Source organism: Lontra canadensis, unplaced genomic scaffold (assembly GCF_010015895.1).
Source record: "Lontra canadensis isolate GAN:19392208 unplaced genomic scaffold, GSC_riverotter_1.0 scaffold70, whole genome shotgun sequence".
NCBI lineage: Eukaryota > Metazoa > Chordata > Mammalia > Carnivora > Mustelidae > Lontra > Lontra canadensis.
The window spans coordinates 2,210,664-2,235,984 of NW_022631064.1; the positions used below are offsets into that span (position 1 = coordinate 2,210,664).

The 25,321-nt window shown below is 38.4% G+C and overlaps 1 protein-coding gene across 3 annotated transcripts in view; it reads right to left on the minus strand.

Moving 5' to 3' along the window:
- ADAMTSL1 (ADAMTS like 1) overlaps positions 1-25,321 on the minus strand; it is a 904,787-nt gene that overhangs the window by 233,155 nt on the left and 646,311 nt on the right. For all 3 annotated transcript variants that reach the window (XM_032880520.1, XM_032880523.1, XM_032880522.1), the window contains exons 6-9: positions 22,817-22,891; positions 19,148-19,305; positions 13,818-13,929; positions 10,163-10,301 (exon numbers count right to left, since the gene is read on the minus strand). In XM_032880520.1, coding sequence (XP_032736411.1) covers positions 10,163-10,301; positions 13,818-13,929; positions 19,148-19,305; positions 22,817-22,891 — 484 coding nt within the window. The remainder of the gene's footprint in view (positions 1-10,162; positions 10,302-13,817; positions 13,930-19,147; positions 19,306-22,816; positions 22,892-25,321) is intronic.

Below are 25,321 nucleotides of genomic sequence, written 5' to 3' on the forward strand. Positions count from 1 at the left end.
GAATAAAAGGGGGTGCATATAGAATTCAAGATGTTGGGCTCTGCTTTGGACTGATTTAGAAATTGTGTTTTTGTTTTCACAAGGACCTGTAAATCTGGATTCAGCAAAATTATAGCTATATTTGTCTTTCTATGGCATGGGTCATGGTGAAGACTCATAAAATCATTCTGGGGCACCTGTGAAAACAGAAAGATATCAAAACAATGGTGCTCTGTCCAGTCTTGTTAATGTATGCTCCTGTGCATGGGCTCTGCTCTCTCTAGGGGTTCGTGCTATGGCCTTGGCCTTTCACCACACTGTCACAGAAGGGTAGGCACTATGGCCTAAATGTAACTTCCTATTGCTTACCTTTAAGACACTTGGTCTTTTTCTTAGGCACAGTGTACATATTGAGGAATGATGAAAAGGGACCTTAAGAAGCTCTTCCCGTGTTCAGGGCTTGATGCATGTATGTGTGTGTGTGTGTGTGTGTGTGTGTGTGTGTGTGTTGTATGTGTGCATATGCAGGCATTCAGACATGATAGGTGGGAAGTCATGGAGGAGGCAAAAACAATTTTAAAAAATGATCACAAGAGAAGATATAAGAAACAGTTGGTTTTGGGCAAAACCATACATTCTTCATTACTTTAATGATCGTGATCACGCATGCACTTCTTACACTGGGCAGTGACCTGACTCCATTGGACTCTCCAACATCAGAGATTATGGGGGGAAAATGAGAAGATGAGGAGGAGGTCATTCTCGACTCAAGGGGTGTTAGTAGAAAAAAAACAGGGTACCTCATCCTCTCAAGGCACATACCTTGCTGAACTCTCCAATGATGGAAGAATGCTTCCATGTTAAGACAGACTCATGTAATGAAATATTATGCAGTCATAAACATGAAGCCTTTTGAACTATTTTTAATGACATAGAAAATGTTCAAACATTAACAGTAACTGAAGAAAATTCAATGCAAAGTAGAACCTACCATGTGAACCACAATACTAAGAAAATTCATGTGTTTATAAATCTATATAATCACTTTCATAGTTCATATATATGTGTCTATGTGTGTGTAAATAACATATATACTTATTTATATGTATTTACACATACATATATCACAGAAATATATTAGGAAAAGATAAAAACTGTTGTTAGTTCCTGGTGTTTGCCTTTGTATTTTTACATTTTTCTGTTTTCCAAGTTTTCTATAATGTATAGTCACAAGAATTAAAATATTTAAGCAAGACAAAATACAAGTTTGAGAAAGTATAAGGCAGGAACATTTAAAAATATGATATAAATGGATGAAATGAGACCATCACCTCAAATTCCAAGTGTCACTTAAAGATTATTGAGTCTATTTTGAAATAATCTCAGAAGCTATTTTAGAACAATATTTTGACTTTAAATCGCTTCAAAATCAATCCATATTCAGGCTCACACTATTTAGCAAATTTCTCTCTCCAAGAAAAATCCTAATGGAACTATCTCTATGAGAGCCTAATTTGTGGGGTTCTGGGTTCTTTCTATAATGGAAATGACACATAACAAGTCCTTTTGGTGTTAAATGTCCCTTTCTGAGAATCTCTGATGACCTCTTTCTTCTTCTCCTGAGCTGCAGACTTCCAGACAGCTGGATACGCTCTAGCTTTGTCAAGCTCAACGTGTCCAGATAGTTCATTATCTTCCCCCGTGATCACGGTTAGTGTTCAGACACTACCATCTTCCCACCCACCCAGGCTAGACTCTACAGGATGTCTTTGGTTGCTTCTCCTTCCTGTGCTTCCTACTGGAACTCAGCTCTGCCAGTTGGGAAGTCTGGCCATGCACATCTCCTTGTGACACAAGTTTGGGGCCTTTTGCAGTGGTCAGCTAACAGATTTCTGCCTGCAGGCACTGTCTGCTTCAACCCATCCTGCTCACTGCTGTCATAGAAACCAGCATTTTATTTCCCAGCTCAAAAATCTTAAGTGGCTCCATGAAACCCAGTGAAATTTCGTAGTCAAGGTCTATCTCTTCTAAAGCCTGTCTTTAATTTCCCTCTCAACATCTGGCCAGAAATTCACTCTTCCTCTTCCAAAAACCCACTGCACTAACTCTGCTCATCACTTTTAAGTTTCTACTAAGTTCTAATTATGTATAACTTTGCTTTAGTTTAATATCATGGGGCAAAATCCATATTGGTTCTCTACTGGATCTCTTAACACCATGCCCTGGGCAGAGGCAATTAGTGCATATTCGCTAAAGGAAGTCATGCTGTTGGTATGCAGACACAGAGGCAAGCAGTACCATTCAGGATTAAAGCAAATAAACAGAACCAGGTCGAAGAAACTCCTCAGCCAACTGTCCCTCACTGGGCACATTTTTAGTCTCATTCCTTGCCTTCCTCTAGCTCTGCCATCTGTGCAAGGGGGATAAACAGTTTTGGGGGTGAAGGGTTGGAAGTTAAGGAAGGCTGGTTTGGTAGCAGAGGTGATTGGGGGATTTGGGGAGGAGAGAGGACAGCTTAAAGACACCTGTGCTTCTAGCTTGCTTGGCTTAACTCTGAATATATTCCATTGGGTATCTTCCAGAAATAGCCATGACAGCTCAAAAAGCTCTCCTCGTTCCTGTCTCATGTGTCTTTCAGGTATCATGATGCTTTGTCACTATATAACTCTCTCTGGGCAGTGTTGGGCCCCAGTTCTTGGTTGATTTTGCTTTGCCTTTGCCATGGTAGCAAGCATCGAATCTGTACCAGTTAGGCACTCCATTAAAAAAATGAGTGAAATTGTAGGTGGTAGAGGGAGCAATGGCACAGAAGAGAGTATTTTACCTTTTCCTGACAACTCTGGGGCAACTGAAACCCATCTCTTCCTAAGCAACCATTTAGGATGGGACAGGAAAGAAGTGACCAAAAGTTGGAAAAGACATAAGCGTTCATGTTTTCCTGGGTCGTAGAGCACAAAGGATCGCGGTATAATAAGGAAAAGGACCCCCTGAGGAGCTGGGAAATGGACAGTCAGTTCTCCTCTCTGTCACTGTCTGTGATCTTGAGGGCCTTACATTTGAATTTCTGCCACAGCTAAGGACTGGATGAAATCAGGAGTTTTAAGATAAAGTAGCAGTGGGGGCTCGGAAACCCATCTCATGGAGCTCTAGCTCACCTCTCCTCTTCCTAGTGGCTGCTGGAGGCAGAACTTGCAGCTCTGTGGACCACAAATTGAAAACTACTGAACTAGGTGATCATCTCAAAATCTTTCCTGCTCTAATACTTGGTGACTTCTTAAAGCACCATGGGCCTCCCTAAGCAAGATAAGATCCAGCAAATGAGAAAACATTCTGTAAAGAGGTCACAATCTTTTTTAAAACCACTGTACCTACTAGGCAACATTCATTTATCTTTTGGAACCAGACCAAAAGAACCCTGTCCATCATCCAGGCTTTGAAAACATTTTAAGGCACATATTCATTTTTCTGCAGTAAAATCCACTGGGGAGTTTTTGATCATTTGACCCCATATATTAAGATTTCCTCACATTGCTATTTCTGTGGTTCATATTCTTGATATTAATGAATTCAATTTCTGAACTGCTTTTAAGTAAGTGGGACTAATATTTCTTTGGGGTTTATCTCTTCCTCTACTTCTTCAAGTGATTGGTCACCTTTTGGACGGAGTAAACATCAGTATTTATGCTTCTATAAAAGAGGCTTGTCTAACCTGGGTGTGTAGTCTTTTCAAAGACCCAGGACTGAACTTTGCATAGACACGCAAAGTTGTCAGTACTGTACTGGTTGTGGGGGTCTATGTTGGGCTTAAATCGGATATTATGGGGTGCTTAAAGGCATCATGAAGAATAAGGTATCAGCAGCATGAATTGGGTCAGCTGAGTTTCCATTCTAGGGAAAGTTAAGTCTGGAACTGGAAGCACTTAGATTTACAACACAGCTTTCTTTTGCACAATCTAACCTGGGGGGCAGATCCCTCAACCTCTTTAGCCTTCAGTTTGTTTATCTGGAAATACAGATAATAATCTCTGTTTTGCTAACCTCCCAGGGATTGTAAAACTGAATTGAGATAATGGATGTGAAAGCTCTTTATAAACTTCATAAAGAAGTAATGTTGAGCATGTCATTTTACAGGTTTGGCTCTCAATTTGATAATGATAGTTGACTTCTGTTGAGTGCTTGGCACCTTGCTAAGAGCTTTATGTATATTATCTCATTTAATCCTCGTAGCTACTCTCCTACAGGAATATTTTACTCATTTTACAAGTAGTAAAACTCAGGTCTAGAGAAGAAAAGAAGTTACCAGTTAGTAAAGCCAAAGTGAAGGAGGTTAAAATGGAGGATGATGCTAATACCTGTTACATTAACTTGCAGGTTAATTAAGAGAATTGCATAAATAATTACACATTTCAAAAGTGTAAGAGGTACTGTAACAAGTGATTATCATTATTGGTAGTCATGAGCTGGTCTGGTAGAAGGACTGAACTGCCCCAATAATGGAGTTGCAAACTGATTGTCTGATGATGTGTGTGAGAATGTCACTAATAACTTGGAAGGATATGGCCATGCATCCTAAAAAGAACCAGAACTCCACTTTTTTACCTCATTAGAGATAATGAATGAAAGTGGACACGAGATTTTACGGTGATCTTTCTTCTCGCTTACTCATTAGTGTCTCAGAGCAATATATTCAAATGAGGTTGATTGAACAGAAGTTGGTACTTTTCTAAATCACTTACATCTTGTAGCAAAACAAAAAGACTTCGAAGACGAGGAAAACATTTCATTATACTTTAATTGCTAACAAGGCAACCATTTTCTAGCCCTTACACTGAGTTCTCCTTTTTTGGTGACTTGGCATAAATCCCATTGGAATTAAATGGCAATGTCTCACAGCTGGTTAAATGGGGATTATTAGGCAGTTGCATGTTGCGATTTAAATTATCTTAATTTCTCATGGTTGTTGTATTTTAAAACTCTGATACAGGTGATTTACTTTGATGAAGATTTTTTTTAAAGGAATTCATGTCTCTTGCTGTTAAAACAACAGAGAATTCCATTTCTAGACCCATAGAAAATTCTGGGGTCCCATCTTTTTCTGGTCATGGAGGAGAAAGCTGCTTTCTGGAAAGTTTAGCAGTTTCTCTCTGAGGTAACACCAACATTATCATAATCATGATCTTAGTCATAATAGCTGTAGCAACTAACATTTCTGAGGGCTTGTCATGTGTCAGACATTCTGCTAAGCTCTTTAAATATCTTAGAGCATTTATTCCTCATGATGACCCTGTGAGGTAAGTACTGTTATTTTCCTCATTTCGCAGGATAAAAGATGGAGACTTAGTGAGAACAAGTAACTGGCCAAAGGGTACTCAATCAGTAAATGGCAGAGTCAGGATCCCAAGCCAGCCTCTTCACTCCAAAGCTCCCCTCCTAACCACCAGTCCGCACTGCCATTGGACTAGTTATCACCAAGTTAGCGTGACCAAGTTTTTACATGCTCACTACACATAATGGCTCTTATGATGCAGATTATTTCTTTAAAGTTGCATTAAGATTCAATCTGAGATTTTGTTTGCAATTTGGATCATGGCCAGGGATGACTTACGCAGTTTGCTGTCAAATTAAATGGAGCTGGACAAAAACGTCCACTGGAACACACCACGAATGGCCGCTTGAGACAAACATGTTTGGGCATTTCCTCAGGACTCTTGCTCTGAATCCCTTGAGGGAAGGGGGAATCTGGATGCCGTTTCGGCAAGGAACAGATTTGTTTGCTAATGATTGTGATCCTGAGAGTGTGATGAGTGAGAACTTTTTTCACTTTTCCAACCCTTGCCAATTTAAGCCCCCTTCATTACTGCCTGGGAGGGAACACAGGAGACCCGTGCCAGAACAGATCTGCAAATGTGCGTCTCTGATCTTCTCACAAACAATGTCTTGCACAATTTCCCCCAGACAGCATTAACAGTCATTCCGGTCTCATAGACTGAGCTATATGAGGCCAAATGTAGTATAGCTTACATTTAAAGCCCCTCTGAAAACATAAGGTGCTTATTAGCTGAACTAAAACGATGCCTTTTTAATTATTGCAGAACCGTAGGCATCACATGATGGATTTTAGCCTTCACCTGAGAGGCAAAGATGATATAAAGCATTGCACAAACAAACAACAGAAAAAGGCATTAAAAAAATTTCTCTGTGGTGTAAGACAGAAACTTAGAGTAATTATGGCTGGCATGAGAGAGGAATTTACATTCGGTTAGATTCTAAATGTCTTAGTGACACGGGAAAGGGTCCATACTCTTGGGTGAAAAGAATGCAGTGGAAAACAAATGAAACAGTAGATCCCTGACTTTATAGGAGGGAAATGCCTCTGGACTTCTGGGCATACCGTAGCTGGGACCACCACCGGAACATTGGAGAGAGCCTATGATGGGATTAGTGATGTCATAGCTCTGAGCCACCAATGGGAAACAGTCTTAATTTTAGCTAAAAGCCATTAAATTTTTACCTTCACTCTCTCTTCCCCTCTATTAGAAGTGTTAACTTTTGGCTTCCTTTTTGAGACCACTCTTGGCTAGGAAACAAACCATTTTACCACTTCATAAAAATGACTGCATAAAAGACACCAGCAGAGAGCAACAAAAGCTCTCTTGGGATGGAACTTCTGGCAGCCAGGTAGGCTCAAATGTTGGTCTAGTAGTAGAAGGGACTCATATTCCTGCCTCAGCAAAATGTCAAGTTACTACATGTCATGGATATTCAGGCTTGCTTTAGAATAGTGGAAACCAAGAACGCTAAAATCACTGAATTCCAAGTGTCCACTGTACACAGTATGACCTCATCTATGTTACAGCCTATAGACAAGACTGGAAAGAAACATGGCAAAAGCATTAACACTGGTGATTTGTGGGCACTGGAGATTGTTAGTGGGGTTTATTGTGTTCATTATGGGCTTTTAACTCATCGACATTTCTTAGTTAGCATTAAGCACCAGAAAAAAATAAAAGCCATAAAAACATAAAAATTATCTTGAAAACAGGGGCTAGGTGTCAACCATCTCCTTAGCTTCAAGAACCATTAGGTGAGCCAATCCATAACCATGCGAACCAGAGGATATTGTCTGTGAGTGAAACGAGTAGGGGATGTCATTTGGTTCACTAGTTCAACTATAAACACTTAGTTATTACATAGTAAATTACTGTAAACAATGAGGCTGTTTTGGTAAACAAAAAAAATTGGGCATCAAGGATTATGGCAAATGGTCATCATAGCTAATTTATTTCTGGTTTGTTTTAGTTTCAGATGTGTAGCAATGAGAGAATTCCTATTATCACAGAGAAGCAGATATGTAATGGTAAGTTTTAAACAGCTCATCCTGCAATCTTAGGATACTTATTTTTCTGGCCAAATAGACATATTGAAGAACTTAAGGATGAGGGCAAAAAGTAGTTACTTTGGTGGGATAACATTTTTATAACTGTTCCAACAATGCTTATAATTTAGCTGAGCTTGAATCAGTTAAAATTAGTTTAACATGTTTGACTATATGAACTTCTTGTGAGTTCTTGCTGAAAAACACTTCAAAATATATCAAATGAAATTCAGGGAGGTGACTCTGTGGAGTGACAGGTTCTGTAGACCAAGTCTGAACACCGCTAACTTAATGCAACAAACAACCCTCTCACCCCCATTTCGTGGGTGAGAAAACTGAGGTCCAGAATGAACCAAGGGCTCCAGACCAATTATTTAGTGCACTTTTTGCTGTCCATGGTACTTCCCAGGATTGACAGGCAATAAACTTGGCTATGTGAATGGGATTTTGCTTTCAAATAATACATAACAGGCCCCCAATCCTAGTCTCACACAAGTGAAGTGAACAACTACCTCAGGGGCTTGATAAAAGGAATTTCTTTTGGAATTAAAAAAATATCTGACTGTCGGTACTAAGGACGTCTACATTTTCCCTTTTGGGGGTTTCTAATTTTAGACACAAAGGCGATAGTTTAATATCATTATGTCACTCCTCATTTGACTATGAGCCAGTTATATCTGTAGTTAGAAAGCAGTTTCTTGAGGGTTTGAGTGTGATGTCTAAAGGGAGGGCAGATGTTTCTTACACAGTAACACAGTTTGTTACATAATATCTTCTTCTCTGGAACCATCACTTCTGTTTTCTCTTGGAATTCAGAAAAGTTGCTTTGACCCCAGGTTTGCAAATAAGGACAATGAATTTCCCAGTGATCCTGAAGTATCTTAGCCTTGGGGCAGCGAATCTACATTTCCTAAAGAGGTTTCCTCTTAAATCTCTCCTACTGTTAAGTTTTAATTTTTACAGCTTTAATTACCTCTGCAATAAAAAAGCAGCTTCCTGACATTTGCCTCTAACTTACTTCTTCATTCTCCTTTCTCAGTTTTCTTTTCTTTTTTTCCTTAATAGCCACCTGTCCCAACATTTATACATGTGCTGTATTAGATGTTTTAAAATAACATAGGATGGAGACAAAGCAAAAATTTCAGAGGCAAACCTCTTTCATTATAACATGGCCTTTTGCTTTTGGATAATAAGAAATAGGCCGCAAGTATGACTCCGACAGAGGAGATAGATAAAAATCAGGAGCCAAAAAAAAAAAAAAAAGAGTAAATTATAAACATTTTCTTAAAATTGTTAACAAAATACTTTTATCTCACAACTGTCTTCCACAGTCATCTCTTTATCTGAATTTTTTTTCCCCAGTTGTGGGAGTGAATCCCTCATTTCTCCTAGAAATTTACACACAAATTATCATGAAAACGGGTAAAGACTTTCAAAGTCTTCCTCTGGCTGAGCCACCTGTCTGAATTAGGATAACTATGCTTTTCTGCATAACTGGTCTTCTGGTATAGATATAAAGATGTATAATAAGAAGAATAATTTAAAAATAGGGTTGAATTGCATTAGTTATAATTATCTTGGCTAAAAGTGCTTCATACTCTTAATATTTCCAAAATAAAAAAAGTCCAAGCAAAATTTTAACACCTCAGTTTTTAAATCACTTCCAATTTTCAATACATAATTATCTGGTATAACATGAATCTAAACTAAATTAAACCTCACCTAAATTATATAATTATAAAATATTGATTCTGTGTCTTTAATGGAAACCTGTTAGTCGGAGTTCAGTTTTATGAGCTAAGTATTTGAAATAGGCAATTTTGCATCACATGTAGAATTTAGAATCCATGAATATGAAACAGAGTACAAGAAAATAAACTTTGGGAAGTTAACAGCAGAAAACAAAAACTTCAATGTGATTTTCATGCATGTTGCTCATGTACTATTTCAACTATCTCAAGTTTTATTTTTATGTATCTATACTTACTAAACTATGATTTAAAAGTAATATTGAGGTGTTTTTCAGAAATCCAAGGAGCTGGGGGAAGGATTTTTAATCTTTTGATGTTCACAATCAGCTTTGCAGAAGAATTTTTTTTTTAATTTCTTCTCTCCTATGTATGGATAAGGAAGCTGATAAAGAGATCTACCAGGAAGTGTTGCAACTACAAAGGCGAATATCACACCACAGACAGACTGCTGACCTGTACTTCTATGACTCCCCATCATCTGAGATGTTTCATTAATCAATCTGATTCTTAAATCTAATTGAGGGCCAGTTGTGGTTTCCAAAAAGCCATAGCTGACAATGAAAATGTCAGGTGCCTCTTTAGAGCTTCTAATTTAAAAGACCTTTAAGAAAAATCTGACTATTGACAATAACTCCTGCTTTCTCCTTAACAAAGGCTGAGTTTGTTAAAATTAGAGTTATGGACCACCCCTGGCTCAAATGGGTCAGCTGTGGTCCTTGAATATGGTCTGCTTTGATTACGTCAAACTCCAGTGACAGAGTTAAAATGGAAAGACTCCTGGGAAGACCATGCCACCACACTGGCCTGGACCTTGTTAAGGAGAGACAGAAGTACCAGAATCAAAATAAATCAGAAGAGAAAATAATGCTTAAGGGAGCTCCCCAAGTGGAGAATCTGTAGACCCTGAGAGGGCATCATCTAGCTTCAAGACTGAGGGGCATGGGTAACCAATAATGCATGATTAGGAAGCGATGCTTATTTTTCATTAAAAGATTTAAGAAGCTTAGCAGGAACGCGATTTATATTTATGACAAATAAACTGGTAAATTTGACTGACCTGGCTGGGCAAGGATCCAAGTTGCACTCTTGAAGTTTGGGTTTGGGTTTAACGTTCTCCGGGTAATAGTGGCAGTACTGATCAGCAACCACACGGTTGCTCCGAAGATCATAACACTCGGCTGATGTCAGCTGGTAACCTGTAGTATCAAACCATCCAGGCAAGTTTAAGACACACAAACCATGGTAAAATATAATGCAATAGACTTCTTTATGCTTTTTGGCCATCTCACATTAATGGAAATTCTTCCCCAATGGTCCAGCAATTTCCAGGACAAAAGACAGATAAATGGGAGGCTCATTAATTTTTGCAGACCTCAAATATTATTTTTCCACTTGAATTTTAACAATTAAATTTTACTCTAAAGTTTGGATTATGGAAGGGCAGAGCTAGGTAGTAAGACTCTGCTGTAAATACTTCCTTATTAATTTGCTTTGTATAATCTGAAAGTGTAACAGAGATGATCGGTGTTTATTTGCCAAGCATTAAATTTTGCAAGGATGCAAAACTGCCTCCATTGTATCTGGGGCATTAGGGAGAATAAGCTCCCAAATCAATAGCATAAACTCTAACACTGCTCCCCTGGATGAATGGGGGATAATGGGATTCAGCGCAAGACCAGGTCTTGCCAGCCACCTGAGAGTATCATCTTTGTCTATACTCAACCTGAGTGGGTTTGGCTGAGTAAATGTAGGATGAATCCCTCCAGAGCAACACCACCACCACCAACAATAATAGGATTCCCTATTATTATAATAGGACTCCCCTAATGTTCAGTTTCTTCTTCACCTGAAATCCTTTGCCATTGCTCCTTAATTTTAGTCTTTAGCTGATATTTTTTAGTTTCTGTGCACACATTTCCACTGTTTGGAGAATTCTTTTAAAAATAGCATGGCTGAGTACTACCTAGTAGCGTTCATGATGTGTGAGACCTTTCCCACCTGCCTCTCTCTCATCTTGTGCGTTTCTGGTGAGATGGTGATGAAGACTGAGATTCTTAGCGTGAAAAATAAAAGTACATGGGGATTTTTTTTTTTTTTTAACTTAAGCTTTTGTGTTTACTAACCCTAATCAACCTCCAAAATATATTCTCCCTGGCAGGTGGTTGAATATTGTTATTGCTAGATAGGTATTACCAAGTTTGAATTAGAGTAATTAAAGACTTGCCAAAGATTTTAGGAAATCAGAAGAAAGCTTATAAAACCAGATTTCCTGGCTTGGGGCTGTGTTCTCAGACCACCCACAAAAATTAATTGTTCATTAAAGACCCAAAATAAGACCTTTTAACAATTTTACTGTAAAGATGAAAAGCATGGAAAGTAATAGGTAAGAACATATGTTCCATTAAGCTTTTTATTTTATTTTATAAGAAAATCAAAGAGAAAAATCACCTTGTAAATAGTAAGTATACTTTTATTTTTCAATTATATTATACTCTAACGCAGATAATGTTATGATAAACTAAGCATTTTATAATTAAAATTATAACTTATAATTTTATAAGTGAATCATTTTATATTTTTTATAATTTTATAATTTTCCATATAATAATTTCTACTCAAGGACAGAATTTATCATGTAGTAAAATGTGGGCATAAGCAACAAGTAAATCATAATTGTCAGCTTACAGATGTTGTTGTCAGGCTATAGGAGAGTGTGTGAAATGAAGGTGTAGGACAAAAATGAAATAAATGACCAAAATGGCCAGATAATTGTGTTTTCAAGCAATTCACAAGGTAATTGGATTAGCAATTGTTTCTTTACACTTATCAAGATGGTCAACCCCTTGAATGTGGAACCAAAAATATAAAAGGGAACTCAGAGATCATTTCTTCACTCATTTTCAAGCTGTGGTCCACGAAGCAGGAGGAAAGCTAATTTCCATATGGCTCCTATCTTCATTTTGAGTAATACTCCTTTTATCTGGGCTTCCTAGTAAGATTTCCTTTGAAGCAAGGGTTTGATTGCTCAAAACATTTGAAGACCACTAATGCTTCTCCTTCACTAAGATGTGAGGGAAATAAGGCTGAGAGGAGTTGGATATATATGAATCTAACAGGAATTGCATTATTATACAGCAAGGCATCGCCAGGGTTACTGAAATTATACTCCATCAGCAGCTCTATGTGAAATGGACATAGTGGGCATATTACTGAATTGTTACTTCTCACAAAGCATGGCTTGCATTTAAAAAAGAAAAGAAGAAAAATAATTGTTCGGATTTCTTTCTTCGAATCTATTTCCTCTGCTAGTCATTAACAGGTGTATCAAAATAACATTCTCATGAAACATCCAACTAATTGGGATTTTACTTTTTATAAAAGTCATCTTTCTCTTCTGGACAGACAAAACAAATGAAAACACTATTTTGTTGAAATGCTTAGAATGTCAAATTAATAGTTATTTAACAACCAAGTAGAAGCACGTGAAGGTCTTTTTGACTAACTGCTTTTAAGCTAAAACCCAATGTTATTCTTAGAACCTCATTTTTGGGGGCGTGTTCACATTATGCTGATGAAGATGAATTATTTCATGTGTTCTTACTGTCTAAAAAATTAATAGGTAATAGTTTGTCTCTATTTTGAGGTACCATCCTTTTCTCTTGTCAGAATAATCTAGTGATACCCATGTGGATTAACTACTTAATTTACCACTGTCCAATTAACAGGCTTCTTTGAAGGTGGAGCCAGAATTTATTTGATGTGCTGTTTTTTAAAGGAATATACATACAATTTTATGCTCATTAAATCAGCAAAATTAAACAATCCTTATAATCCACAAATACTGGCTCCATTGGCAATGAAACTCAACTACTCATAAGCTGCTTATTACCATTCTGGAAAGAATTTTGGTAATAGATGCCAATAGCCACAAAAATTCTGAAACTCACTCTTGAGAATTTTTTCCAAGGAAATAATTTGAAAGGAGCGAAATACTTAGGTATTAAGTTATTCATGACATTACAATAGGAAAGTTTAAATAGACTAAATCTTCTATAGGGATATGGCTAAATTATAAAATATTTTGAAGCAATTATTATTTAACCATTATAATTATCACGAGCAGAAAGTAGGGTGAAATACCTTTTCCAGTAACACAAAATGCAATCGGTGTTGCAGATGTGACAGAGTAGAGATAAGAATTCATTATGTGACTTTTCAGGAGAGCTGTGTTTTCATGAATAAAACAGGCAAGTGCATTCCATTTATGGCACAGATGATGGGATAGGGTTTAACAATAATGGAGTCTAAGTCTATAGTACAGGGACTTTTTTCCTGGTAATAAACTATTTCCTTAATTAAATTAGTCTCTGATTGTTTTTGGACATAATGTGCTAGGTAGTAGGACTGACAAACACTCTTCATTTGGCTCCTGAATAAGTTCTCTTCAACTGGGTGAATAGTTTATTCTCCAAGGAACAGAATAGAGTCAAGACTCTTTCCACTAATGGAACTCTAACGACAAGAAATGTTCATAGGGCATCCAGATGGAGGTATCCTCCTTACGGGAGGGCTTCAGGATTTGGCCCCATTGAGTATAAAGTATCAGACCCATCACAGCATCAATTTCTTCCACATGGAAGTGACTACATTCATAACAGCCAAATCTTCCCTCACAGAAGCCAAAATTGCAAAGGGTAAGTGGACACCATTACCTCCTCCACAGGTTGCTGAGCAAGGAAAGAAATCTGTCTCTCTCCATCGGTGGATGATAGGCTGGTAGAAGATGAACTGGACTGTGCTGTCAGCGGGCCCCGAGTTGCGGATCTGCAGGAGATAAAAGCAAAGAGAGAAACTGGTATGATAGGGAGGGATTTTCTTGGTCCCTTGCAACTTTGGACCAGAATGCATGGTGGCCTGGATGGTCTTAGGCTACATGAAGAACTGCATTGGAAGAGAAGTGGCTATAGCAATATCATCGATCTTACCCAACTGGACACCATCACAACCATCACTTTTCAGTTGGGTTGTTATGGAACAAGGGATCACAATGTCTCTACTTGTGATTCAGGTAGGATCTTTATCCAGGCCACTTACTCACTCTCTTTCTCTCCTATATTTCCAGCTTCTCTGGTATAACAGCAAAATTATGTGGATTTTTATATGTGATGTATATATATATGTAGATTTTTATTTTATTTTACTTCTTTATTTTAAAGATTTTTAAAAATTCATTTGTCAGAGACAGAGAGAGTGAGAGCACAAACAGGGGGAGAGGCAGGCAGAAGGAGAATCAGGCTCCCCACTGAACAGGGAGCCTGATGCAGGACTCGATCCCAGGACACTGGGATCATGACTGGAGTCAAAGACAGATGCCTAACTGACTGAGCCACCCCGGCATCCCATATATGTAGATTTTTAAATGTAGGTTCCAAAGTAGACAATTTGTTCTGGGGAAATTATAAATGCCAAACACTACAAAAAAAAGAAAGATCCTGTCTTTAGTTAAGAAAAAAAGAATTAAAGAATTAAATGGCTCTGCCCACTCAGAAACATGGTGTTTCCTGGCACTTTAGTGATTCATACATTTTAATGTGCAGAGTTACCAATTGGAAGCTTGCTAAAATGCAAATTCCTGGGCTCTTGCAGGGCAAGAGCAATGGAAATATTGATGGTCCAAGTAGCAAGCTTTGAAAAACACCAACTTACACTACAAAAGCAAGTACTCTGAATACAACATGTCCTTATGGAAATTACAAACCCATTGCATTTTGAAAGAGGGGAAATGAGGCAATAATTCTTTAATAGTTCTTAAAAGTACAAGGTTGAGAAAACATAAACTAAAAGAGAAGGAAAAAATACCCAACAGGAGCAGTGTCTTGATTTCACAAAGATCTAACCACATGCCGTATAACACTAAGACAGTCTGGCAAGACTTGGACTAAAGGAAGTTCCATGGACAACCAAGAGGGCCACCTCTTCAAGACAGTAGAGGTCTAATAGTAAATCATGTGGTCTACAACTTCGTTCATGTTTTCAAGTGTTTCAAGGATAAACTGATGGGTTTGGCCTTCAGGTTTTTAAAAAAAAACAGCCTATTTCTCTGCCACTGAGTTGAACAACTGGATTAAGAACTGGATTACACATCTAGGAACACTGGAACACAGGGAGTAGGTGTTAAACCCTAGACCAGTTTTTGGACTTTGGATGAAAATGTTGGAAATATTTGTCAGATAATATGCAAGAACTGGAAAAGGAGAAAGAAGAGAGAGAGAGAGAACTATAGAATATCTCATAATTATGCTGGCATTCTGACCCATGAAACATGGACGTCTTTCTTAATTAGAAAAAACAGTGATGCAATCACTTACTTTAAAGCAAAAACAGCTGAAGCAATATGGTATCTTTCACAAAAGGAGAGCAAAGCCTACAGATTAATATTTTTCAATTCTATGTGTCAGATACAGGATACCTAATTGCTTCCTCAGGGATGTAGTATTAATCACATTCTTTGGAAAGTTTCTCTCTCTCTCTCTCTCTTTTTTTTTTTTTCTAAGCTCACAAAAGCCTATAGCTCTCTTGGGATGTGTGGTTTCCATGCTGGAAAGGTATTAGAAGAGGACTCTCATTTGAACACCAGGTCTGTGAAAAAATAAAAAGACCAGAAGATTTATTTAGGCTTAGAGAGATGGATTGTTTTGCAGAGGTCCCTTTTGGGATGCTTGAAATTAAACTAAGTCCTAGGAAAGTGGAGGAAAAAACAAAAATGGGAAGGATATAACATCAAAATCCTTGCAGAAACCTTGTTCTAGAATACCTGCACAGTGTCTAGGCTCAGTTTTTGATCAGGTTAAAGAGGAAAAAGATGGAACATGTTAAATTTTCAGCTTCCTGGAAGTTACCAGTAAAAGTACCTTATGCCCTGAGAGTAAGGAACGCATGTCAAGAAGTTCTGGTGTTAAGAGGGAGTGTTAGTTAATACTACGTTGAAGGAAAGAAAATCAGGAGCTTAGAGAGACTATAGTTCCTAATGAGTCCAATGAATTTGAAGTACATGACCATGAATGCAGAGACAATATACCTAAATTTGAAGAGATTAGAAATGAACAGGGGTATTGTTATTTCAAATAGATAAAAACAGTCGTGATATATCCAAATCTCTGACCACATAATCTTATTTGGTTCTACAGTGATAATATTCCTTGTTCTCTCTTCTCTAGAAGCACCCTTTCTTAATAATAACCAACAACTACACAACTACCACAGCAACCAGCACTTACTACATTCCTACTGTATGCAGGGTACGTTTTATTTGCATTAAAAATCAAATCTTAAAACTACTCTTTATTATCTTTCCACATTTACATTATAACGAGAGATGAGTCTCAGGGAGATTGAGTGACTTGCTCCAAGCCACACAGCTAGGGAAGAGCAGAGCTGGGATTTGAATTCAGGTCTGCCTTGGCTTGAAAGCTGCCATTCTTTTCATGGTACCAAGAAATTCTGTTAGCTAGCATTAGTGTTGTGAAGATACAGGTATTTATTCTTAGTGGTGGCCTTGTACTGCTCTTTTCAGTTTCCTCTTAATTTTTCATTTGAAAGTGGGAAGAATATGTTTAAAATAAAGAGGCTAACCTGATGTCTAACTCTGATGGCCTAATTGCTGTTCACAGAGATGAGCTGCCATGTTCCTTGTTTCTGGTCTTATTAATTCTGGGACCTTTGTTATCATTAGCTCTGGAGATTTATATACCCTAAATCCTCAGACGTCAGGTTCTTGTTGTCCAGGGATATTGAAAGCTTCAGTTTGACACATTAGAATTTAGTTTTAGGGAGCTAAACACATCTGGCATATGTAATTTGGGCCTCCTTAAGTTAATAAAGGAAAAGAATGTTCTGAAACAAGCTTTTCTTCCTATAGTTACAATGATCCAGTGTTTCTAATTTAATAGAAGGACTTCTCACACTGAAAGGAAAAAGAGAAGACAAAAACTGGCCACCTTGCATAGCAATTGATATCACTGTCACGAAAGAGTCACAGGACAGGACAAGTGTGTGAGTGGGTAACGGATGAACATTAGGTCCATATAAAATCAAAGGAATCAAGAAGACATTTCAAATGCATGAAAAACATCAAGTACACAAAGGATCTCCCAGTTGATGCATTATGAAATGCCATACGTTTTTCCTCTCAGTTGGGAAAAGGGTAACTTGTGAACCCTGGCTATTCCCCTACTATGTTCTTCATTCTCCCTGGTGTTGTAGAAACCTCTGCCTCAGACAAGCCAGCAGGGGGTTGGGAGTCAGGCATCCGCTCATGCTCCTTGGAAGCTGAATGATGCCCAGGGTGTTGCTCCATGCTGTTCAGAAAGATGCGTCAACGCATTACCTGTGTCTAATGCTCTAATTGATGAAAATGCAAATCACAATTTTTCTACTATTTTGGTGGCTTAGGTTCTCATCCGTCTGCATTTCTCTAGGACATTCTTTTGAAATTTCTAGAATGGGGACAAACGGAATGGGTACCTTAGCTGCTTTCACAAGGAGAGCTAAGTTGAAAGTTCTAGTGAAGGGTGGACCATGACTGAAAAAGATCCTGTCCTGGCTGAGAAAGTCCTTTTCTCTCATTGGGGCTGCAGCTTTAGAAGGAGGCACATGCATGATCAGGAAGAAATACAAAGGCCTAACCTAAGACCGTGGTGGCAAAGAGGGACAAGAAAGAATCGTCTTCAGATGGTATGGAGGTAGAATGCACAAAATTTAATGTCTAACTGGGGGTGTATAGGAGAAGGGGAAATCAGTGTGAATCAAAGTTTTCTGATGTGGCTGGGTGAATAGCCCATTTATTCTACAAGATAGGAAATAAAGAAGATTAAGTAGGTTTCTGGGGCTAGACAAGTCCAGTTTCGGACATGTTGCGCTAGTTGTGCCTATGGGATATCCAAGTGGTGATGAGTAGAAGGCAGATAGATGTATAAAATGCATCAGCAACACTGTCAACTACTGATATGTGAACAACAGTACTTGAATCCAATTCTCTATTTTCAGTATGTGTATTAACTCTTGCAGGGTTACTAGGGAAAGGAATACAAATGGTTTATCCAGCAGCACTCTAAGGGTTGCAAAAAATAAAGACATCTCTCACTATTGTGCTGTATTTGTACACTGAAATGAAGTGATTTAATCACCCACAGCATCATTTCTCTTGTGAGCTATCTGCTGGTTTGCAGCTTCTTGTCCACATGAGTGTGGCTGGCATCTGGACCGGATTTAAAACAGCTACCAGGCAGATGGAGACAGAGAACAGTGCTCTGGAACCCTTCTTCCATCCAACCTGTCTATCCCATTTTCCTATGTGCTTCTTACTTCCAGATGCCTCAGGGTCATTGAGTCTTAGCTTAAATCAAATGTCCTCTGGCTCTAGGTCCCATGATGAAAAATTTATGGAGTCCTGGACACATTACAAGTTTTACAGCTTTACAGCTGAAATCCTTCAGGTCCTCCTGACCTACTGAAGGAAAAAAATATGTTTTATTTTATTGTGATTCCCAAACACTCTTCTAGTATGTACATTTCTCCTACAGAATGGATATGTTGCTTCCAGCAGTGTGTTTTATATTACCTTGAAGAGTAGGGAAGCTCTGATAGGAGGAAACAAAGAAAACAGAACTTGTAACGGGACATAGGACCAAGTCTATAGATCATTAGTCTGTCTTTCTCTTTGACTGAGAACACCTTATGTGAGTCAATGACTGTACCCTAACTTGTTTCCAAAACAGTTTCTATCCTCCAACTAATGATGTGCTGGTCTTTGTTTTTATTAAATTGTATATGTATATAAACACACAAGAATTTTCTTAGGACCTTAAAAATATTATCTGATCTTGAAAAGTCCAGGATATACCTTGTTACTCATGAATTAAACTTATTCCAGATAACAGAATTTCTAAATCTATACCCAAACCCCAAATCTCTCTCTCTGTTCAGGAGACTATAAATAACGCTTTGGATATGTCTTGAAAACAAGGTAGCTAGCGGCGCTTACCTTGACAATGAAATCTGCTGTGAGTGGTCCAGTCATTCTCAGTATCTCTTTGTCTGGAAATTTCTGGAAGTCGACACTAGAATTGTCCACAAGAAAGGTGCCTGTCGAGCTGAGACTGTTTTCACCTTTAGCCCCCTGCAGGGTTTTGGTTTCCAGATCTACAAGTTCAAACACATGTAAAGGGGAGAAAGATGTTCCCAGGGCTGCCCCAGACCACATGCAAGCACGTTTCATAAAACAGTCTACATCTATGTAAGGGAGAAGTACCATCCTTTATATGGCTGATGCTGTTGAAATTGGGATAGAACCAAAATTTATGGGTGCCTCGATCACAGAGGAGTTTACGTTGCAAGTGAAATTATTTTAAAACTCTTTAGCCAAGTGTTCAAGGCTCCCAGTCCAGAAATCTTTGACTACCCGAGGATCACATTAGGGTAGCCCACATTTCTACCATCCTATTCCTTAACTAAACCACTCCTGTACATATCGTACTGATTTCGGTCTCTATGCATCTCTGTTTAGAATACCCTCCAGTTTTCTTTTTGATCCGTGAAATTCAGGGTGCCTCGCAGAGTTCCTCTCAGCACCTGTGTGACTTAATAGCCATGTATTACCTTGTGTGCATTTGTACTATCTGCTCTCTTACCACGTGTGTGCTGTGGCTCGCCATGAAGAAATGATAGTAATGAGGACAAAGAAGTCAGCATTCTTTTTTTTTTTTTTCATCATTCTTTTTAGTTCACTCTCTTTTTAAAGTCTTGCTGGGTACCTAATATAGTATTATGTACATATATGATATTTTGTTAAGTGCCAAAGAAAAAAAGAACTTCTTGATTCCTGGAGCATTCCAATCTGAATTTGGCCAATGATAAAGGTGATGAAACGTCTTTTGTTGGAGGAAATGTGAGCAAGCTGGGGATGATGGTAATTACACTGTATTTCAGAGCAGGTTAAATGCTCATGTGATTGAGAAAACAACTGACCACTGTATGAAGAGGGACAGACTAAGTCTAAAGGTTTCTAAACTTGCATAAGAATCCTTAGCTTTGGGGGCGCCTGGGTGGCTCAGTGGGTTAAAGCCTCTGCCTTCGGCTCAGGTCATAATCTCAGGGTCCTGGGATTGGGCCCCACATTGGGCTCTCTGCTCAGCAGGGAGCTTGTTTCCCCCTGCCCCCTGCCTCTGCCTGCCTCTCTGCCTACTTGTGATCTCTGTCTATTTATTTATTTATTTATAAATAAAGAAACTCTTAAAAAAAAAAGAATCCTTAGCTTTGGCATAAGGATATAGTGCCAGGTGAGCCTCTGGGTCTCATACCCCACATCCAACCAGAATGACTCCCTTCTTCTACGTCTTACAGATTGGGGATCTAGGATAGTTTTAGGACCTCTGGAGGTACTAAATTATTCCAAGTGTTGTCTATTTCAAGCTGGAATACCAACAGATAAAGAATGTTGGTGTCCAATGAATGCCCACGACCCTCAAATGAAGTCTGTGTAGCCCTTTTTCTGGAGTAGGTCAGGCTCCATCCCCCTGACCTAGAGAAGAGAGGTCCTCACAGAAGAACGTGAGCAACACCAAAGGGGAACAGGAGGGGAAACCACAGCTGTTGTCATCAGAGCAAAGCCAGCATCATGGGATCTCCTTCCTCTAGCCTTCATTCTTCAAGCCACCTTATGCGTATGTGTACTCATTTGTAGATATAGCTCCAAGACATAAATCAACTTAGTTTTGGAAAAATCCTGGAGGTCTAAGTCTGATCTGAGCAACTGATTCAGTTTTATCACCAGATCTCCCAGCCATACTTCCCAAGGTACTTCTGGTTGAAAATAAGCTGGGGCTGGACCAGACTGCCTGCCTAGTCTTTTTCTGGTTTGGCCCCAAATATTTCAAGTTAGTCCCATATTAGACCAGCTTCTGAGAGTTAAGTGCAAAGGGTTGCAAGAGAAATAGGGTGTCATTTATTCACATATTCATTTTACATTATATATTATATTATATACCAGATACACAAGACAAAAAGTTCTTGAGTTCCATGTATGTTGTCAACAGGACGTTTGTTGGGGGGAAAATTCCATTTTGCTTTCCATCATTTACAAATATCATCTGCCACTTCACCTATTGAGTTCTTGGGACAATTAGAGCAAATGAGGCTCAGTCTTTAGCTTCTTAGAAATCACATAATTAGGAAAACTGAGAGGCTCATACATTTATAAAAATGAATTTTCATTTCAATCCATTCTTTGGGGGTCTTTCTTCTGCATGGAGGAGTCAGTCCCCTACTTGGTGATGATCTCTGCCTGGAAGTTTTATTCTGAGCAGGCCTTTCACTGCTCAGAAAAATACTGTTGTTGAGTGGGGTTGTTACATGAGCAGTTACCTCTGTCCAATCCTCCAAGGGGGGAAACAAATCATTTGAATGGTGATAGTGTACACACATATATCATCCCTTGACATGTGAACATTATATTTTGGGGGGTTTGTTCAGGGTTAGAAAAGAGCCTGGATCCATATAAGGTGACATATCAGCATCTTCTGGCTTTGCCGGAACTGTACCTTATTCCTTCCCTTCACGTGACCCCTCAAATCCCGCCTCTCCCATGAAATGTATTTATTTTTATTTTTAGAAAGACTATAGTAGGCTATCTGAACTTTCACAGGCTCCAATTTATCTTCCTCTTGTTTGTCTTTCTGGAATGATTTCATTTATAATCCAATTGCCAAAAGATAATGCTTGCTACCTAAATTGGTTTCCTAGGCATGTGTGTGGGAGGGGAGAAATTACAGAAGATGATAGATGCCTCTTCAGGAATCCAGGAACAGTCACAGCAGAGGAGATCAGAAATGCTCAAGGGACCAGCTGAAGTCAAGCCTTTCAGTGGAACTTAATTTTGTAGAAAATACAATGTATCCTCTTATACCCCTTCCCTGGCTTGTAGCCTCTAATTGCCTGCTGGTAATTTACAGGTCTACCTCTAAACAATAATAAATGCTAATAATAAAAAAGAAAAGATGTGGCTGTGTACTACTGCCTTGGCAGGAGTGAAGATATCAATGCTTTCTAAATTCTGGTGGGGCCATGCTACCATTTGATCTTTAGGGTTGTGATTACCCATCAATCCTCAATCCCAATAGCTATCTTTAGTATATGAGGGCTTTGTATTGTCTTTAATACATGGAATGTTTAATCATACCACTATGGCTTTCTTTAAATGTTCAGTTAAGGCTGTCTGGTGCTTCTATGTCCCCTGAATTGATAAAATAATAGAACATGAGAATAGGAAGAAAGAATGAAGGTGAGGGAGGGAAGGTTGGAAGGAAGAAGGAAAAAAAAGGAGAGGCAAGGCAAGAGAAAGACTGAGACTGATTGGAGAGGAAGAAGAGAGAGAATGAGAAATAATATTCACAAAAGCTAAACATGTGCTTGACTCATGAAAAACCTATTGGGAGCATCTATTTTGTATTCTTCAGGATGAGTGTGGTTAGAGATAATTACTCTGAGGTTTCTGCTATCTCATCAAGCAGCCAAAAGATAAACAGAAGCACTCAAAATATCATATTATGATAGAGTGGAAGGATTTGCACTTCTGTATTTTAATCTCTTCTGGGAACAAAAAATAATAGTGACTAAAATTCTCAATACCCAAAAGAAAACAACTGAGCTTACTTACACAAGTGATCAGGTCCTTTTAAGACGAGGCGAATATGTCTGCTTCCATAAGGAACAGCAACCACAGTATCATCCACTAGAGAGAAACAAAGGGGTATCTTAAAAGCACATAATTTGATACAAAATTATCAATTAGCTGCTCTATAAATGCATTGACTTATACACTCCCCCAAAGGACAATCATCTTTTAAGTGTTTGAAATAGGAACACCAGTATTTGGGAATCAAAATTTCCATTTCCCTCAAAATAAAACATGCCAATGAAGCTGGTCACTAGTTAACTTATGGGGGACCTGACCTTTTAAAATACATATATGTAAATTTTGATATATTGAGAAATGAATTTACAAGTTTCCATTTCTGAATTTAAAACCTGGTTTTACATTACTAAACTTCTCCAGATTCTGAAAATGAAAATAAATTTGAATAGTCAAAGGAGGACTGTATTATATCAAGATATGAATTTCTTTCTATCCAAGTAACTATCTTGGATTATTCGGAAAAATAAGAACAGGAGAAATCATCTTTGTTCGTATTTGTTAAATCTCTCAAGGGCAGAAATCATGTCTCCCAGTTCTTTAATATCCTTCACCCTACCTACATGTAATATTATATATAGTAAGTGTCACAGGAATGGTTATGAACTTTTCCCCTCACATACCCTCTCTGCTTGAAAATTATTATTATTTTCTGCTTGAAAATTAAAAAAAACCACTTTTTATTTTATTTATTTATTTATTTTTGGCTGAATCACAGCCAGATTTAGAAATGGATTACTTTCACTTTACTTGCAAATTGAGATTCAATTCACTGGAAGCAGAACCTAGTTTTTTTTTTTTTTAATTAGAGGTATATTCTATATTCAAACACATCCCAAGCATTCTCACTTGTGACATCTGTGACAACAATACCTCTCATTTACCTGCCACTGAAGAGTTTCACTTTCTAAATTCACCATTTACTCCTTCACCCAAAGCTTGTGACATAGGCAAAGAGGATGCTACAATCTCCACTTCATGATGAAGAAATAGAGCCTCTGAGAAGTACAGGGAGAGGCCCATGGTCAAAAAAGAGGAGGGAATTCCAGAAGAAAAGGAAAAAAGCAGACCAGCATATTCAGAAGCTCTGTGGGATTCTTCGTTTCACACATATTTTTCTGATATTATACATTATCATGCTTTCATTGGAAAAATTTAGTTTCCATAAGAGTAATCCTAAAAGATAACCCAATGTTCTGAGACTTGCCATTATCCTTCTTTAGGAGAATCTGATTTCTACAAATGAATCTCAGAAGTTCCCTAACTTCTCTGATCTTTAGTTTCCTCATTTGTAAGACAGGGAAAACCATACTTGCCTCACAATATTGTTGTAAAAAGATACAGATATTGATATCAATATATAGATGTATAGCCTGGAACACAGGAGGCATTTTGTAAATATTACTTTCCTCCTTCTCTTCCAAATCTCCTTAAGGACAGGAACTGAAAGACTGTTTATTTTTACAATGATTTTAAACCCTCCAACATAGCCAGTTGAATGAGAAAGAAAAATCATATGCGCTCAATTCTTTCCCTAAAGAGGTTACATTTACCAAGTTCTCTCCGATGCTGAATATTCCACTCACACTACAACCTTCTCGTGGTTTTTAATGTCATACATTGTTGAAGAAAAGGCTGGATCTCAGAGAGCCAAGACTTCGTGGCTGTAAGCACAGAACACGTAAGGAGAATATAGAAAAGGAAAAAAAGTGTTCAGACTGGGCCCATAGAGCTTTAAATGTCTTGCATAAAGACATGGATTTTTAAGTTTACAAAAGAAACTCAAAGCATTAAAACAATGGGATTTCTGGAAATAGAAAGTCTTTGTTTATCCACAGGTCAAATAAAGTGCAAGTAAAAGGGAAGCTTTCTGTTTGGCTCTGCAAGGCTCAGCAGCAGGCTTCTGACCCACACACAACTCAGGCGGCCTCCCTCTTGTTCTGGCGAGAAGCCACTCGCATTCCACTTAATGGGGCATTAACCCTAACTTCTGGCTGATGTGTTAACTTGGTATGCTCCCCAGGGAAGATGGGGAAAAACCCAGAAGGGTGTTGGGGGAAGAGGCTAGGATGGAGACAGGAGATGGGGCTAGAATGGAACATCTCTTGATACCCCCTGCACTTGTCTAAGTCACAGTGAAACAGGGAGCATCTCAAGCTGGTGCAGACTTGAAGAGTCCAGCACAAGGCACAGGAAGTGTGAAGAGTCATGGTCTGTTTTTTTGTGGTTCTGTAAAAGGCTGATGAGCAAATGACAGCTCATCAGGCAATCAGCAAGTTCATGCCTTTATTCCACAAATAGCTTTTGAGCATCTCCTAGTGTCAGGCTCCCTCCTAGGTACCAGAGATTCAGTGACAAAAAAGGCCAGCCAAGCAGCAGCCCCACAAAATGGTCCAAGAAAAAGGGACCCAAGATAAAAAACGAGGGAAAATACCACATGTTCTGCCCTGCTCATGGAAATCCATAAAG